The sequence below is a fragment of the Schistocerca cancellata genome, chromosome 1, assembly GCF_023864275.1.
Source record: "Schistocerca cancellata isolate TAMUIC-IGC-003103 chromosome 1, iqSchCanc2.1, whole genome shotgun sequence".
Taxonomy (NCBI): Eukaryota; Metazoa; Arthropoda; class Insecta; order Orthoptera; family Acrididae; genus Schistocerca; species Schistocerca cancellata.
In genome coordinates, this window is record NC_064626.1 from 348,005,597 (window position 1) to 348,025,255 (window position 19,659).

Here is a 19,659-nt window from a genome sequence, read left to right on the forward strand (position 1 = left end):
TGATGTGGAGGTCATTTCAGGATGTGGCAGATGGCGAAAGACTTTCCGGGAGGCTGATTGAAGGGCCTCCCCAGTTCTTCTGACGAACAGATTTCGGGTGCTATCTGTGGACCTAAAAGTTCCTGAGGCAGATCAAGTCACTTGGTCTGTCCCGAGGGAGCCTCTTGTCCCGCAGTGTTAGTTAGGTTGGGTTGAGTTGTTTGGGGGAAGAGACCAAACAGCGAGGTCGTCGGTCTCGTCGGATTAGGGAAGGATGAGGAAGGAAATTGGCCTTGTCCTTTCAAAGGAACCATCGTGACATTTGCTTGGAGTGATTTAAGGAAATCGTGGAAAACTTAAATCAGGATGGCTGGACGCGGGATTAAACTGTCGTCCTCCCGAATGCGAGTCCAGTGTGCTATACCACTGCGCCACCTCACTCGGTCCCGCAGTGTCTGGGGATTCACAGTGAGTAGGATTACAGGAAGTTAGGAGCTTCAATTTAATGCACATGATGAGGCCCCTTAAGGATGTGGCTGCCAAGGAGGTGAAGGAATCCAGTTTGCTCTTTGTTTGCATACCGTGAGGAGTCATTTCAGATGTGGAAAGGCTGATTCCAGATGCCATGAAGAGTACAGGGTGCAGCCAACTGCAGGTGGTGGCTCCATGTTGGTACTAATAAAATGTGTTGCTTTGGTTCAGAAGGGATTATCTCTGGTTTCACATGGCTAGCTGAAATGGTAAAGACAGCCAGTCTTGCTTGCATGATGAAGGCAGAGCTGGCCATCTCTAACATCATTGACAGGATTGACTGCAAGTATAGAGCTGAGTTGAGGGTCTGAATCAGAGGCTCATATGGTTCTGTGACAGTGCAGGTTGTAGATTTCTCAACGTGGCCATAGGGTGGTGGGGTTTCAGGCTAACAGCTCAGGTGTCCACTGCATTCAGGAGGCTGCTACACAGGTAGCAAGGGCCTTGTGGAATGGATTAAGCAGTGTTTTAGGTTAGAAGGTCTTGGGAAAGTACAGAAAAGACTTCATATTCAAAGGGTGCAGGATGAACATGGGGAGTGTAGACATAGCGACAGGCTGTATTGTAATTGTAAACTGTCGTAACTGTGTTGAGAAAGAACCAGAGCTCCAAGCACTAATAGGAAACACTGAAGCTCAAACTAATTACAGGTACCAAAAGCTGGCTAAAACTGGAGACAAGTTCAGCTGAAATTTTTACAGAGGACCTAAGAGTGTTTAGAAAGGATAGAGTAAATACAGTTGACGGCAGCGTCTTTGTTTCTGTGAGTATTGGTAGAGGCTGTCCTTGACAACAGGAATAAATTAAATGATTGGTTCCTTTTTATCGACCCTAGCTGAGATGATACAGTTGTTAGATATTTCAAACAAAACTTGAGTCTCATCACAAATCGGTGCCTCACTCGTACACTTGTAGTTGCTGTTGACTTTAATCTAATTTCGATTTGTTGGTGGAAGTACATATTCAAAGCAGGTGGAAGGTATAAAACATCATCACAAATTTTACTAACTGCTTTCTCCGAATGGTAGTAGAAGTCCATTCGAAGTGTAAATGGTTGTAAAAACATACTTGAGCTCTAGCAACAAATAAACCTGAGCAAATAGGGAGCATCATGACAGATACAGAGGTTAGTGAGCACAAAATCATTTTAGCAAGACTGACCACTGCAACATCCAGATCCACCTAAAGTAAACACAAAATAAATGTGTTTCAAAAGGCAGATTGACGCCTTTCTGATAGATGGTCCCCATCCAAACTATTTCGGTGTAGATGAGATGTGGCTTAGATTCAAAGAAGTAGTATGTGAGACAATTGAGAGATTTTCACCAAATAAATAAAAAAGATATCCCCCATGGTACATGAAACAGGTCAGAACACTGTTGCAGAGACAACGAAAAATTGCATGCCAAATTTAAAAGAGCACAAAATCTCGAAGATTGGAAATTTTACTGAAGCTCAAAACTTAGTGCTACTTTCAATATTAGATGCATTTAATAGCTTCCACAATGAAACTCTTGTCTCAAAATATAACAGAAAATCCAAAGAGATTCTGGTTGTATGTAAACTACGCCAAAGGTAGGATATAATCAGTATTTCACTGTGCGAGATCAGTGGTAATGTAACCGATAACAGTGCCACAGAAGCAGAGTTATTAAACGCGGTTTTCTGAAATTCCTTCGTCAAAGAAGACTAAGCAAATGTTCCAGAACTCGAATTGAAAATAACTGCCAACATGAGTAACCGGGACATAGATATCCTCAGTTTAGCAAAGCAGCTTAATTCACATATACTGTGTTCGAACAGTTTCCCTTACCTTAGAGATAATGGTCTATTAATACACAATCAGCATGGATTCAGAAAAGATCATGCTTGTGGGACATAACTAGCTCTTTATTCACACAAAGTATGAGTACTATGAACAGGAGATCTCAGATTGATTTCATACTTCTAGATTTCCAGAAGGCTTTTGACACCACTTTTCACAGGACGCTTATCATAAAACTGTCTGCGTACAGAGTATCACTTCAGTTGTGCAACAGGATCCAAGATTTCCTGTTGGAAAGGTCACAGTATTTGGTAATAGACATAAAATAATTGATTAAAACAGAAGTGTTAGCCGGCATTGCCCCAGGAAGTGTTAATCCTTATCAGCGGGAATGATTTAGGAAATAATCCAAGCAGCCCTCTCAGATTGTTTGCAGATAATGCTATCACTTACCTTCTAGTAAAGTCACCAGAAAATCAAAACCAATTCCAAACCGACTTAGAGAGAGAATATCTGAATGGTGTGAAAAGTGACAGTTTTCTCACAGTAAGGGAATGTGTGAAGTCATCCACATGAGTACAGAAAGAAATCTGATGAATTTCGACGATAAATCATACAAATTTAAAGGCTGTCGATTTGACTAAATACCTAGAAATTACAATTATGAAAAATTTCAGTGAGACTGATCACATTGATAATGTGGGGAAAGCAAACCAAAGAATATCTTTTATTGCAGATTACTTTAGAGGATGCAACAGATCCACTAAAGAAATGTGTACTACACTTGTTCGGGCTCTACTAAGACTATTGCTGTGTTGTATGGGATCCTTACTAGATAGGATTGATGGAGGGCATCAAAAAAAATTCAAAGAAGGGCAGCTCATTTTGTATTATTGCAAAATAGAGGACAGAGTGTCATTGACATGGTAAGCGAGTTGGGAAGACAATCATTAAAACAAAGGTGTAGTTATTTTTTGTTGCAGCAAGATATTTTCACAAAATTTTAGTCACCAATTTTCTCCTCTGAATATGAAAACAATTTATTGTTGCCAATCTGCATAGGGAGAAATAATTATCATCTTAATATAAGAGAAATCAGTGTTCGTATAGAAAGATTTATGTATTAATTTTTCCCATGTGCTGTTAGTGAGTGAAACAGTAGAGAAATAGTCTGAAGGTGGTGCAAAAAACCCTCTAGTGTGAACTGCAGAGTATTCATGTAAATGTAGATTAGCGTAATTCCACATTGACCTATTATACATGATCAGATAACTTCACTGTCACACTCAAATTAGACCGCAATATATTATGCAATATTTTTGTCAACTGCTATGAGCACTCCCCTCTTGTGGCATCTAATCTGTTGTTCAAATATATTTTCCATCATCATCATCATTTAAGACTGATTATGCCTTTCAGCGTTCAGTCTGGAGCATAGCCCCCCTTATACAATTCCTCCATGATCCCCTATTCAGTGCTAACATTGGTGCCTCTTCTGATGTTAAACCTATTACTTCAAAATCATTCTTAACCGAATCTTGGTACCTTCTCCTTGGTCTGCCCCGACTCCTCCTACCCTCTACTGCTGAATCCATGAGTCTCTTGGGTAACCTTACTTCTCCCATGCGTGTAACATGACCCCACCATCTAAGCCTGTTTGCCCTGACTGCTACATCTATAGAGTACATTCCCAGTTTTTCTTTGATTTCCTCATTGTGGACACCCTCCTGCCATTGTTCCCATCTACTAGTACCTGCAATCATCCTAGCTACTTTCATATCCGTAACCTCAACCTTGTTGATAAGGTAACCTGAATCCACCCAGCTTTCGCTCCCATACAACAAAGTTGGTCGAAAGATTGAATGGTGCACAGGTAACTTAGTCTTGGTACTGACTTCCTTCTTGCAGAATAGAGTAGATCGTAGCTGAGCGCTCACTGCATTAGCTTTGCTACACCTTGCTTCCAGTTCTTTCACTATGTTGCCATCCTGTGAGAATATGCATCCTAAGTATTTGAAACCGTCCACCTGTTCTAACTTTGTTCCTCCTATTTGGCACTCAATCCGTTTATATTTCTTTCCCACTGACATTACTTTCGTTTTGGAGATGCTAATCTTCATACCATAGTCCTTACATTTCTGATCTAGCTCTGAAATATTACTTTGCAAACTTTCAATCAAATCTGCCATCACAACTAAGTCATCCGCATATGCAAGACTGCTTATTTTGTGTTCACATATCTTAATCTCACCCAGCCAGTCTATTGTTTTCAACATATGATCCATAAATAATATGAACAACAGTGGAGACAGACTGCAGCCTTGTCTTACCCCTGAAACTACTCTGAACCATGAACTCAACTTACCGTCAACTCTAACTGCTGCCTGACTATCCATGTAAAGAACTTTAATTGCTTGCAAAAGTTTGCCTCCTATTCCATAATCTTGTAGAACAGACAATAATTTCCTCCTAGGAACCCGGCCTTTTCTAGATCTATAAAGCATAGATACAATTCCCTGTTCCACTCATAACACTCCTCAATTATTTGCCGTAAGCTAAAGATCTGGTCCTGACAACCTCTAAGAGGCCTAAACCCACACTGATTTTCATCCAGTTGGTCCCCAACTAATACTCGCACTTTCCTTTCAACAATACCTGAGATGATTTTACCCACAACGCTGATTAAAGAGATACCTCTGTAGTTGTTACAATCTTTTCTGTTTCCATGTTTAAAGATTGGTGTGATTACTGCTTTTGTCCAGTCTGATGGAACCTGTCCCGACTCCCAGGCCATTTCAATTATCCTGTGTAGCCATTTAAGACCTGACATTCCACTGTATTTGATGAGTTCTGACTTAATTTCATCCACCCCAGCTGCTTTATTGCACTGCAATCTATTGACCATTTTCTCCACTTCCTCAAATGTGATCCTATTTCCATCATCATTCCTATCCCATTTTACCTCGAAATCTGAAATATTACTGATTGCATTTTCATCTACATTGAGCAACTCTTCAAAATATTCCCTCCATCTGCCCAAGGCATCCACAGGATTCGCCAGCAGTTTTCCTGACCTGTCCAAAATACTTGTCATTTCCTTCTTACCGCCCTTTCGAAGACTGCTAATTACACTCCAGAATGGTTTTCCAGCAGCTGGACCCATAGTCTCCAACCTGTTTCCAAAGTCTTCCCAAGATTTCTTCTTGGATGCTGCAATTATCTGTTTGGCTTTGTTTCTTTCTTCAACATAACTTTCTCTGTCTACCAGGGTTCTAGTATGTAGCCATTTTTGATACGCCTTCTTTTTGCTTTTACAGGCTGCCTTGACTGTATCATTTCACCGAGCTGTTTGCTTCATCCTACTTTTACACACTACTGTTCCAAGACATTCTTTAGCCACTTCTAGTACTGTGTCCCTGTACCTTGTCCATTCCTTTTCCAATGACTGTAATTGACTACATTCAACTAACTGGTACCTTTCTGAGATCGCTGTTATGTACTTGTGCCTGATTTCCTTATCCTGAAGTTTCTCCACTCTTATCCTCCTACATATGGACCTGACCTCCTGCACTTTCGGCCTCACAATCCCAATTTCACTGCAGATTAAATAATGATCAGTGTCATCAAAGAAGCCCCTGAATACACGTGTGTCCCTCACAGCCTTCCTGAATTCCTGATCTGTTATTATATAGTCAATGACAGATCTGGTTCCCCTGCCTTCCCAAGTATACCGGTGAATGTTCTTATGTTTAAAAAAGGAGTTTGTGATTACTAAGCCCATACTGGCACAGAAATCCAAGAGTTGTTTCCCGTTCCTGTTGGCCTCCATATCCTCTCCAAATTTACCCATAACCTTTTCATACCCTTCTGTTCGATTTCCAATCCTGGCGTTAAAATCACCCATGAGCAGAACACTGTCCTTGTCCTTTACTCTAACAATTACATCACTGAGTGCCTCATAAAAACTATCCATCTTATCTTGATCTGTCCCTTCACAATGCGAATATACTGACACAATCCTAATTTTCTTGCTAGACACTGTCAAATCTATCCACATCAGTCGTTCGTTTACATACCTTATTGCAACTACGCTGGGTTCCATTTCTTTCCCGATGTAAAGCCCTACACCCCATTGTGCTATTCCTGCTTTGACTCCTGACAGGTAGACCTTGTATTCTCCCACTTCCTCTTCTTTCTCACCCCTTACCCGAATGTCACAATTTTCCATAAATTGCTGAATGTCTCAGAGCTTTCTACTTCGCGTTTCAGCCAGCTCTCCATCCTGAGAATAATTTGAGTATGAGAAATTTCCTGGAGGTCAGTAAATTCGAAACTTACCAGTAAATTCAGGAACTTAATTCCGAATACTTCTACAATGTACTGATAAAATTTTGGCAAATGAAGTGTCTTTTCTCTGAATGCGGTCTGAATTTCCTGTCCGTGTATCAACTGGTGAGTGTTCATCAGAGAATCTCAAACTATGGCATAGCTTTTTTTTAACTCATTTCCACTCCCAAGTACTCTGCTGCATGTAGCTGCTTTCTTTGTGTAATGTGTCAATGGTAGGCATTCAAATCTCCCCTCCCCCCAAAAACTCGGGTCCAAAAACCTGCAGGCAAGACTGTCACAGGTCACAGTGTTGACAATGTCTTTGGTTGAGACTCTTCACTCGGCTTCAAACGAAAGACCGTGATCAACTGTGGGAACAACGCTGCAAATTGCGAGCTCTGCTTACACCTGTGTGTGAAGTGAGCGGCCTTCACCACTTCTTCCAGCCGCCTGTATAAACTGATGATGACCTCAGAGCCCAAGCGACAGGCATTTTTATGCCGACGTGAGCCGCTACTTCATTGACAACTGTACTCTGCATGCTCAACAGCCTCCTCCACATCTTGGATAAAGCTACCCTACTTTTTTTCCAGCCCTGAATACTATTTCTAAGGGCCTCCACAACATGCCTAACAGTGGAGATCCTGATAACTAGCAGACCCTTGCCCCTGTGTGCCTGCTCAGACCCTGCTGAAGGAATGGCCACACATCCACTCACGGGGCAAATAGGCAAGACCAGATGCCAGTCTGCACATTGGCCCTCCTCCTCAAGCAACACAGAGTGCTTTTACTCCCACTGCTCACCCTGCTGTGAGAGTGAATCCACCACATTGTGTACACTAGGAAGTGCCTCAGCAGCAGAGCCCATGGGCAAAAGGTGACACCTGAGATGTCCCATGTGACAGGCATATTCTCTGCTACTGCTGCACACCAGACAGCAGCCGGAAGGCAACTCATTGTAGCCAAAATTGCATTCAGCTGCTCGGAAACTGCGTCCATGTCCGCACACAATCTGCACACATCCTACCCATGCTTGTGCAACTAACTGAAGAAATAAACTATAAAAGCACAGAAAGAAACATAGATATGCAACTTGCTACTCTCCATATGCATCGCCAGCAGAGGTTGATAACTTAATGAGCTGCGTACCTGCTGCACTTAAAAAGAAAGTAAGTGAGAGAGAGTACATTTCCACTTTTCTCTCTGTCCCTGTTTCTCTCTTAGTTCCACATTACATACAACAGCTACCATATGCTAACAGTTAGCAGAATAGTGGATATTTCCTTATGTGCTGCATTTAGTAATACTAGCTCTCAGATGAATAGTTTGTATTCATGGAATACTACAAGTGAATTATTTGTTTAATACTCAGACTCATAGAGCTAAAAATGTGGTCTCTTGGATTGTTTAAATATAGAGAACCTCAAATGTTTTTAAGGCTAAAATTTTACAGATCAAGGGGATCCTAAAAGGCATTCCTTGAAGTGAATAACTAACAGACATTAATTTTTTATTGACATATTCAGTTTGCACTGTATACCATCAGCTGTGAAGCACATAGCAACCATTCAAAGTGATATATGTCTTTTACAACTAAATTCATGTACAGAACTGAACTCTGGTTTCAGAATCATTTGGCTCTATAGTCCTTACATGTTGTTTGTGAGAGGAAGAAGTATAATTGCTATTCCTTCAATACACTCCAGTACACTCCTCACTGTGTTCTTCAGAGAGAGAGAGAGAGAGAGAGAGAGAGAGAGAGAGAGAGAGAGTGAGTGTGTGCGTGTGTGTGTGCGTGTGTGTGTGTGTGTGTTTGTGTGTGTCCCACAGGCTATTTAACGAGTGCTTTTTGTTCACCCACACAAACCACCACCTGCTCCTCAATTTCACTCTACTAATGATTCTCTCTAGAGAAGTATATTTCTTCCTCCCACTTAAGTCTTGCAGAATTAAATAAATTAGAGCTTGTAAGGAGTGCTATCGATTGTCATTCTTCCTACACACCAATTCATGGATGGTACAAGGAAGGGAAGAATTAATAGTGATGCCAGAGCTATTTCCCACCACACACTGTAACGTAATTTGTGGAGAAAACACGCAAATATATGGGAACTTTGGCTTGAACCACTCACGTTTTCTCGTTACGTACATTTGGCTTTCCGGACACTACACCGTGCTGCACCCTACATCAGATGAAAGTTTGCACAGAGTACTCGGAACAAGTAATGGTCCATCTTTGGCTACCAATTATGAACTGTTAACGGTTTTGAACTCCATGAACACATTACATATAGTTTTGTATTATTTTTTTAAGCTATCCCCCCATCAACAGAGATTCTGCAGTACAACTCATTAGTCTCTATATATACTGAAATCTATGCCCAACTATAATTTTAGAGGGTTATACCCATCCTTTTACTGAACAGCAGAGGATATAAACATTTTCTACTCTTGCAGTTAAGCATCAGCTTTCCAATTACAACAGGCAGTTTGTATTACTATAGCCTGTGGGTTTATTTTTTTGCATATAGTTTTAACTGTAATCATTGTTTGCTGAATGTTTTAAGAACTGAACGGCTTTCAATTTCATGTTAATTGATAGTCAGTTGAAACTTGAAATGTGTGTATAATGCTATTTTTAAATGATTTTACCTTTAGGAACAGAAAGGAGAGCCTGAATACGGTGAAGATATCCATCCTGTAACACGTTTGATTCTGATACAGCAAGCAAAAAAGATGCGAGAGCCAGTGTATACATTGGTGGAAGAGCGCGGAGTACCCCGTCGAAGAGAATTTGTCATGGAGGTGAGATGTTTCTACACGGTTGATTAGAAAAGATGTATCAAATTTTATTTTAAGCTTTCTTTTTTGAAATTTACGTAGGTAGCATTTTAAAACAGTATTGCAGACTGAGACAACCATTCCCATCCCCATACTTAAAAAATAAAATAAAACCTACAACGATGTAGATGCGTAGTATCCATGTATTGGAGGTGCATTATGTGATTAGTTTTAACAAATCTTGCTAGTAATATGTTAGATAATGTCATTGCTTTTGTATTACACCTCTTTTGCAGTTTTGGTTGTATAGCCACTGAGCCGTCTCCAAAATATGTTGTACAAGTGTTACTTGAAATTTGGGTCTACAGTAATGAAGTAACACTTGTAGGCACTTCAAGGCATATTTACATTTAATAATTAGTTGGAGTTCTTGAACTGTGCAACAAAGGTCAATGTTGCTATTCCCAAAACTGTATACATGTAAAATTAGATTTTTCTATTGCTTTTATAGTTGTTCAGTCATTGGGACTGTAAACTACAAAGAGCAATGGCATAGCAAGTGAGAGCCTTCAGTATGACAACACATGCAGCTGTCAAATAGACAGCTGGGTTTATTTTAAATGTCCTGTTCAATGTTGAAAACAAAGCAGTTTCAATTTCTAATGTGTGCTACTGTACTGGAAACTTATGCTCACAAGAATGAATCAGTGATATCTTTCCATTTAAGTAGCCACAAATGCAAATTTAACAATAACTGCTCATGAAAACAGAACATTTTGCAGAAGTCAATTATATGGTAGAATGTGTCTTATGCACTTAGGTAAGTGAAGTGTTATGGTTAACACATGCGCACGAGAAGAAATTGGTAATGCTGTTCCCGTTTAAATGGCCAAGCTCTCGGTTCATTATTACAGCTCTCGGCTGTGATGTCTACAGAGCAGCAAGTTAAGTGCTTATCCTTTCCTGGGGTTTCCACATAGTATATTTATTAAATTTCGTGTGTGTTTCTCTGTTTGAGAGGGTTAATCTCGCATTTTCGTAGGTGTAAATTCATTCAGTCTTCAGCACAATAGTTGCTCGCTCAACAGCCAGCTACTTAGCTCTTTATCACATCAGCACCCATTGGTGACTCATCAGAAGGGTAGCAGGTCACATAGCTAGGATTGTCTGCTTTTATAGTTCACTTATTCAGTTAGTCTTGCTAGGATGGGTAGGATGTGTGGATGCAGGAGGAGCTGACCGCAGTTTGCGAAAAGCTGAATGTGCTATTGGCTATGGTCAGTCACCTTCAGGCTCCTGCCTTTGGCTGTAGCGGTGGCAGGAAATCTGATGCGTCACATGGGACACCTCAGGTGTCACTTGTTTTGCCCATGGGCTCTTCTTCCAAGGCACCTCCTAATGCACATGGCCTGGTGGATCTGCCCTCTCAGCAGGGTGAGTGTTGGGTGGTAATGCATTCACGTCACTTGAGACGCAGGGACAATGTGGAGACGGGCTGCCTGGCCTTGCCTATTCGCCCTCTTAGTGTATAGATGGCCGCTCTGTCACCAGGGTCTGAGCAAGCTCGGGAGGGGGGGTTACTGGTTATTGGGAGCTCTGAAGTTGGAGCCTCTTAGGCAGATAGCGTTCAGGACTGGAAAGAAAGCCTATGTGCCTTCCATATATCTGCTAGAGGATTCATCTAAGATATGGAGGCTGACTGGTGGCTTTCGAGCATGCAGGGTGCAGTTGGCTGACAGAGATGGTGAAGACTGTTGGTCTCGCATGCGAGGTGCAAGCAGAGCTCACAATTTGCGGCATCATTCCCAGAGTTGACTGGGGTACTTTGGTTTGGAGCTGAGTGGAGGGTCTCAACCAAAGGCTTTGTTGACTCTGTGACGGTCTTGGCTGTAGATTTCTAGGCCTGCATTATTGTGTGGGGATTTATAAGATTCCCCTTGATAGGTCAGGGGTGCACTATACAAAGGAAGCAGCTACTCGAGTAGCAGAGTGCTTGTGAAGTAGGCTAGACGGTAGTTTGATGTGCTCTGATGAACACTCGCCAGTCGATTCACAGTGAGGGAAGTCAAATGGCATTCCGAATAAAGACAGTTTGACTGTTGCAATTTTATCCATAAACTGTTGAAGTATTTGTTATAAAGTTCCTGAATTTACTGCCCTCCAGGAAAGTTCTCACACTCAGATTATTCTTGGGACTGAGAACTGGCTGAAATTTGAAGTGGAATGCTCTGAGACATTTAGCAAGTCGTGGAATGTATATCAAACAGACAGAGTAGGGGCCATAGGAGTGGGAGTTTTCATTGCAGTTGACAAAACTATTGTTTCTATTGAGGTTGAAGTTGAGTGACAGTGAAGTCATCTGGTCACGTACAACAGATGTAGGTGAAACTAAGTTAATTGTTAGATGTTTTTACTGGTCACCCGATTCCGCTGTGGCAGTTATAGCATCATTCAAAGAAAGTCTATGGTCAGTAGCGGTAAATACTCATGTCATGCAATACTTGTTGGAGGCGACTTTAACCTGCCGAGTACAGACTGGGATGTCTATGGATTCGTTGGGGGGGGGGGGGGGGGTTACAGGCAGACAGTTATGTGAAATACTTTTAAACATGTTTCCTGAAAACTGTCTAGAGCAGCTGGCTTAGCAGCCCACATGCAGTGGAAATATCTTAGACCTTGTAGTGACAAATTTGCTAGACCTTATCGACAATATCAGTATAGCAATGGGGATTAGCAGTCATGATGACGTTGTAGCAACTATGATTTTGAAAGTTAATAAATCAGTCAAAAAGGCTAGGAGAATGTTTCTGGTAGATAGAGCAGATAAGCAATTATTAACATTTTTCTTAGACAGTGAATTGGCTTCACTCAGTACCAGTAAGATGGATGTAGAAGAATTATAAGCAAAATTTAAGCAGACTGTAAATGGTGATCTGAAGAGTTACGTACCTAGTAAGTGGATAGTGGATGGAAAAGACGCGCCATGGGTTTAATAACAAAATTCGTAAGATACCTAGGAAGCAGAGGCTGTTGCACTGTATGTTCAAAAGGGGATGCACAAACGAAAACAATTGAAGTTAGTAGAGATTCGTGCATCTGTGGAAAGATCTATATGTGAAGCATGTAACAACTACCACTGTCACACCATAGCAAAAGATCTGGCAGAGAACCCAAGAAAATTATGGTCATATGCAAAATCGCTTTCATTCAGTCCCTTGTTTACCAGTGAAGCGATTGAAGGCAGCAAAATGAATGCCGAAGTTTCAAATTTCACGTCCAAGAAATCATTCAAGCAGGAGAACCGTACAAACATACTGTCATTTGACCATCGAACAAACTCCCGTAAGGATGACATAGAAATAAGTATGCCTGGCATAGAGAAGCAACTTAAAGATTTGAAAACAAAATAAATCACCAGATCTGGATGGAATCCCAGTTTGATTTTACAAAGAGTACTCTACAGCATTGGTCCCTTACCTAGCTTGCATTTATTGTGAATTTTCACCCAGCACAAAGTCCCAAGCAACTGGAAAAAAGTGCAGGTGACTCCAGTATTTAAAAAAGGTAAAAGAATGGACCCGCGAAATTGCAGGCCAATATCCCTAAATTCTGTTTGCTGCAGAATCCTTGAACACATTCTCAGTTCAAATACAGTAAACTTTCTTAAGGCTAAGCAGCTTACATCCATGAATCGGCACAGTTTTAGAAAGCAGCTCTCGTGCGAAACTCATCTTGTCCTTTTCTCACATGATGTACTGAGAACTGTGGAGGAAGTACAACAGGCCAATTCCGTATTTCTAGATTTGCTCCAGTGCAGGCTGTTAACAAAGGTACAAGCCTATGGAATAAGTTCACAGATATGTGAGTGGCTCGAAGACTTATTAAATAATAGAACCCAGTATGTTACCCTAGATGGCGAGTATTCATCAGAGACGAGGGTATAGTCAGGAGTACCCCAGGGAAGTGTGATAGGTCCACTGTTGTCCTCTGTATGCATAAATGATTTGACAGACAGGGTGGACAGCAGTCTGCTGTTGTTTGCTGATATGCTGTGGTGTACAGTAAGGCATTGAAGTTAAGTGACTTTAGGAGGATACAAGACAAAATGGAACAATGGAAATTAATGTGGATGAGGAGGAACAGCAAACCTGTAATGTTTGGATACAGTATTATCAGAGTGCAGCTTGACACAATCAAGTCATTTAAATATCTGGGCAAAATGTTGCAAAGCGATATGAGGTGGAACGAGCATGTGGAAACTATAATATGGAAGACAAATGGTCGACTTCGGTTTATTGGGAGAATTTTAGAAAAGAGTGGTTCACCCGTAAAGTAGACTGTGTGTAGGATGCTGGTGCGATCTATTCTTGAGTACTGCTCAAGTGTTTGGGATCCATACCAGGTTGGATTGAAGGAAGACATTGAAGCAATTTAAAGGAGCCCCGCTAGATTTGTTACTGGTTGGTTTGAATAAAACTTGAGTGTTACAAGGTGCTTCAAGAACTCAAATGCAAATCCCTGGAAGGAAGGCGGCGTTCTTTTCAGGAAACGCTGTTAAGAAAATTTAGAAAACCAACATTTGAAGCTGACCACCAAAAGATTCTACTGCCGCCAGCATACATCACACGTAAGGAGCACAAAGATAATATACGAGAAATTAGGGCACATACGGAGGCGCACACAGTCGTTTTTCCCTTGCTCTGCTTGCAAGTGGAACAGGAGAGGAAATGGCAAGTAGTGGAACAGAGTACCCTCCACCACACACCTTACAGTGGCTTGCAGACCATCTATGTAGATATAGATGCAGATATGAATTTTTCTTAAAAAGGTAAAAATTACAATATACAAAAATAATGCATTGCACAAATGTCATGTGTGCTATGCACATGTGTAACACATTGGAAAACAATTTTACCGTGGCTAGAAATGTAAAAGATAATGGCAGTTTTTGCTCTTTTTTTAAAAATGTAGTATGCATCAAGTGGTTTGTAATATTATACAGCACCTTAATAGAAAGAAATTTAATTATCAATTTCCTCACTAAGATGTAGTGAGATGTCTGGTTTGGGAAACAACACACTCCTGCTGAACTGTTTGGATAGATTTGTTTCTGGTGTCTATATCCATCAGCAGTTACTCAAAGGGAAGATTAAAGAGCGCAGGGAAAAATGTGGAATTCGAACAGAAATCTCCATTAAGTTACTGCATTAAAAGTTTTGTGGTAGCATAAGGTTTTACAATGTGATATTGATATATACTTTACTTTATTCTGATTTATCACCAAAGTTTCTTAATCAGAAAAACCAACTGATAAAAATTAGAATCAGATGTATGAGAATAACATAAGATTTCTTGGATATTGGTTTATTTCAATTGGTTTCAACTGAAATGTGTAAGGAAGCAATAAGTTTACAACTGTTAATCTTTACAATAGTTTGAATTTTCCAAATTGTTTGCACTGATAACTTTTAGAAACTCAATTAATGTTAACAATCTTTTATAGTAGCATGCACTCTAATTGAGGTACCTCTTGTCGCTTCGTACAGTCCTACCTAAATTTTGTACAAGTAAAATTTTTAATCACATTTTCTGCAAGCCCCTCTTCATTTCTCTTACCAAGATCTTTTCTTGCCTCGGTCATCTTACAGTTGGAGCTTTCCCAGATTCAGAGTTAGTTAAATAACTTAGCTAATGCGTCAGATTGGGGAACATTCTTCGAAAATCACCTTCATGTTATTTTGGTCAAGCTTCTGAATACCTATGCTCATTTCCTTGCAAGTCTTTAAAAGTCACTCTTCTTTAAATTCCTTCTTACAGACAATGGATCTATTTGAAATTATGCAGCTTTTCCTCAGAATTGCTCAGTGCATATCTACATGTTGAGAACCACGGTACCATGGTGTAGTTCTTATTGCCACTGTAACCATTTCTGCTTGCATATCCTGAGACACACTATTTATCTACCATCTGAAGAAAAGTTATTTAATTAATAAATGATTCAAGTTTACTATAAACAACACATCATGTTTTACTAACTTGTTAAGTCTACGCAATTTATTATATTACTTCACCCTGTCATGTTATCTTTAAAGATTGCTTCTGTAATGCCAAATCAGTAAAAAACTTGCATTTTAAAGAAAGATCCATGGCCTTTGATCCTCCAGGGAAGATGCTACACATCTCACAACACTCGAAATCACTCTGTTTAGAATTTGTATTTCCCTTCCGAACACTCTACTGCATCAGTAGTAGGCCTCTTCACAGCATTGCCACTTCCATGACTCCAGCTGGTGTAAAGTTGGCTGTGACTGTGATGATGTGGAAAAAAGTTTCGGAGCAATGAGAAGATTATGGAGTGAAGTGAAGAGGGATTTAATAATATGAAGAGGCATTCTAGATCTGAATGGGAAAGGGTCAAATTGGAAGAAGGAATATTAGCAATAAAATAGTGAGTGAACAAGAAGAGATATGATCTGAAGAATATAAAATAAAATAAATAGGAAATGCAGTAACAAGGAATGTTCCCGACATTTTTAAGGAGGGATGGAAGGCAAATAGGCTCAGAAAATAGATTTTTAAATTTTTGCATATTTGAAAAGCCCACTATTTCCTGCTGAACACAGCTTTTGTTTTGTATAAATACCTCTATTTGTTCCTGAGTTATGGTTGTTTTTCTGATGCTCTGTGCGATCTGCCATATAAATGCCACACCTTCTGTTTTGCACTATGCAGAGAAAATTGCATTGATTTTGATATTCCTTGTAAGCCATTTGCTACATGTCAAGATTTCCTACCCTATAACTGCTATCAACATCTTTTGTTCCGATCACATTTGTTATTGTTTTCTAACTCTGTTATTAGCACTAACTGAAATTTATTGTGAGTGAAGTAAGTGATGATTTATATTTTTTCTGGTTTTGCACATTTTTATAAAAATCCTGTGAATCAAAAAGTTCTTGCCTAAAGAAAAATGCAGAGGAAATAATTGAAAGGTAAGTGAAGTCAGTGTATCAAAGGAACCGAGAATGCCAGATGTAAAGAAAAGCAGTACCTCAAGAAAAAAAACTCCAGTATCCTCAAGACATTTCGTCATAGTCAGCTTGTGGAGATGAACACTCAGTTGGAAATATTGTGGTGAACTTCAGCATGATCAGTGATTTTAGTTCCGAAAATAATGTGCGCAGAAAATGTGATGGTGTCATATCTTTGGGAGAGAATCAATGTCTTTGCAAAGGGATTGTGTTGAAACTAATACTGAATCGATAAAGGTATGGAGACAGACAAACTCTTTTGTGCAATACTTGACATTAAAAATCCACCTGCAAAATTTATGAAGTATAGTGAAATTATTGGAACTGCTGTTGCTGAAGTCTGTAACCTACCAATGAAGAAAGCAGCTGAAGAAGCACTCGAGGGAAGTTTATGTAGTGATATTTGTGCATGTTTTGATGGCGGCGGGCAGGAACGTGACCACATTTCACTAGATGGTGTTGTGATGGCTACATCATTTGATTCTGGGAAGGTAATTGTAGAGGCTCAAAGCAAATACTGTATCACTTGTGGCATTAAAACTGAGGAAGGGGATATACACAACTACCAGAAGAATTATGTTGGTGCAAATGATGAGATGGCAGTAACAGGTGTTCCCAGTATTTTCAATCATTCATTGTCAAAGAGAGGTGTTAATACAAACAGAATTTAGGGCTTATGACCAGATGTGAGCAGAAGAACCCTATGGTCCTAGTGTCACAATTTCCAAATTAGAATTCACTGTGCATGTGCAGAAGAGAGTGGAGCCCAGCTTGAGAAGATTATTAAAAGAAAAGTCAAAATAGTACTGGAAGGTGATAAGTGGTAAAGGTCACTTGAAGGATGTTGAGATAGATAGATTACAGAATTTTTATGGTTTGGCCATGAGAAGAAATGTTTGGAATTTAGAAAACATGAAGAAAGCTTGTAGGATCCTCAGCATTTTATTTACCCAAATGACTCTTGACACTTGGTGCAAGTGCAGGAGAAGTGCAGCATTTTACCACAAACATTCCGTACTTGCTGCAGTAATGAATGAAACTAAACCTATATGTAGAGATCTTTGTAAAGATATTTTGTTGAAGAAATGTCTTATGGGAAACACAATAGGTTTCACATCTGTAGGTTGCTGCTGGTCTGTGTACTTGTCTTGTTTTAATATCCTGGAGACAGTAACTACTTACATGGAATTTTCCATATTAATATTGATTTCTGGATATTAAAAGCTCTACACATGTTGAAAGTTGATCCTGCTGCTGATAATTTACTCTAGTTGTTATTTTTGTTCATGGTGTCATTCATTTGATCTATATTGACAGCAATGCTTCTATGCTGCGTTACTTCCTTCAGCTCACTCACTGTTGTTCCTAGTGAACTACCTCTTCTGCTATTAGTTGCTATATCTGTGGCATATGCATGTCCATATTTAACCACATATTTTGAATTTCTGAATAACTGCTTCCAGAGTAATTGTGAAAAGCGCTTAGGAAGGGCTTCCCATTACATTACTCCCTTACTGATGCTAAATCAAATAATCCATCCACTTGCATGGCAGCCTTGGAGCCAGCTAGCGTTGCTTGAATGTATGAGACATACTTAGACAATAGACCCAGCATTTCATTCCCTTAGGCCTAACAAAGGACTGTTTGAAGTCTACGTAGAGATTACGAAGCTCATTATTATATTCATATGCATTTACATGTGTCTGCTTGTTGACTGAAAGCTACATCAGTATTCACCTAAAATCTCTTTGAATATGAAGCTAGCCAGTTGAGGATAATATTAGAAAAAAGTTTTGTAGGCTGCAGTCAATAGGGTAATAACTCAGTAATTAGAACAGCAGCTTTTGTACCTTTGCTTATGTTGCATAAGTTGAATCACACCTAGAGTTCTAAGGTTCTTTCTTGATTCCATATAAGCATAATAAGTTCTATAAGTCCCCCTTTTTAAGCAAGTCCACAGTTATTTCATCAGTTCGTCATGCTTTGTAACGTTTTAGAAAGTCTATAGCCTTCCACGAATACGGCCAGTTTTATCGTTATTCTGCAGTATGATAGGATAGTTGCTCACTTCTGGTTGCATTGATTTACAAACTTGAATTGAAATACTCTCTTCATCTATGTAGGGCATCTTATCTGTTAGCAGTTTTTCCTCTTTATCCCTACACAGTGTTGTTTTAGATCTATATTCCTCAATTCTTTCTTTACATTTTCTTATAAATTCTGCTTTCATTCCTGTGGTTACATGCTTCCATATCTCCCCCCCCCCCCCTCCCCCATCTCCCCCCTCCCCCCTTGTGGCTTCTCTTTTTTTTTTCCCCTCCTACATATCAGAGCAGCCTCTATCCTCTTTTCCTTGTATATTGCATGGTTAAATCTTGTAATTCATTACTGATATTTTACCGGTCCCTTTGTAGATATTTCTCTTGGCAAACAGGTACTTGCTGTCTTTAAACTGTTCATGGCAGCAAACTGGTCATGTCTCAGACCACTATTACTAGTTTCAGACCTCCCGTACCAAATATACTTCTGAAAGCCTCTTTCTTGCCCAGTTTGGCGTTGTAGTCACCAAGGACTATTATGAGTTCATATCTAGGTATTTTATCACAAATCTCCCGCAGTTGATCATGAAAAAAATTTAGCACGACTTTACCCGAGTCTTCTCATGCAGCGCATGCGGTAGTAGCCACTAGAACTGCAACTCCGTGTGGACAGCATGCTACAGATGTCAAATTGGCATGAAGTGTACTGCATGCTGAGATGTGTGTATGATTAGCATTTCAGTGCAACCACACAAAGTAGGTAGGAGTAACACCATCCATACTATGTATATAAGGAAAGATTATGCAGTGAGTTTCTCATTCAGAAAACATATTTGAAAATTACTTGTTTGTTTGTAAGATCGTAGTGTCATGTCTCACGTCAGGAGGAGAAATGTCTGTGAGCACATGTCAGAATTCGACAATAGCAGGATTGTAGCCTGTCAAGACTGGTTTATCATTATTCAGTATTGCTGCTCGTGTCAGTTAGGACCTCACATTTATCGTACAAAGTAGAGTCAGTGAGCAGTATGGCCGTATTCAAAGTCGTGCATGATCTCAGTGGCCCCACCGATTTGTAACAGAGAGGACAAACTCATTATACTCTTGCTCGTGCAGGTTTGTATAACCATGTCGTGTACCTTATGTCAGGAAACTGGCTTGTGTGCAGCACGAAAGTATTCTTATCAACACTGCAACACGCCTA

General features: G+C 40.0%; 1 protein-coding gene across 2 annotated transcripts in view; it reads left to right on the forward strand.

The window, feature by feature from the left end:
- The window catches only part of LOC126173680 (double-stranded RNA-binding protein Staufen homolog 2-like), a 253,555-nt gene that overhangs the window by 162,851 nt on the left and 71,045 nt on the right, over window positions 1-19,659 (forward strand). For both annotated transcript variants that reach the window (XM_049920977.1, XM_049920976.1), the window contains exon 11: window positions 9,263-9,409. In XM_049920977.1, coding sequence (XP_049776934.1) covers window positions 9,263-9,409 — 147 coding nt within the window. The remainder of the gene's footprint in view (window positions 1-9,262; window positions 9,410-19,659) is intronic.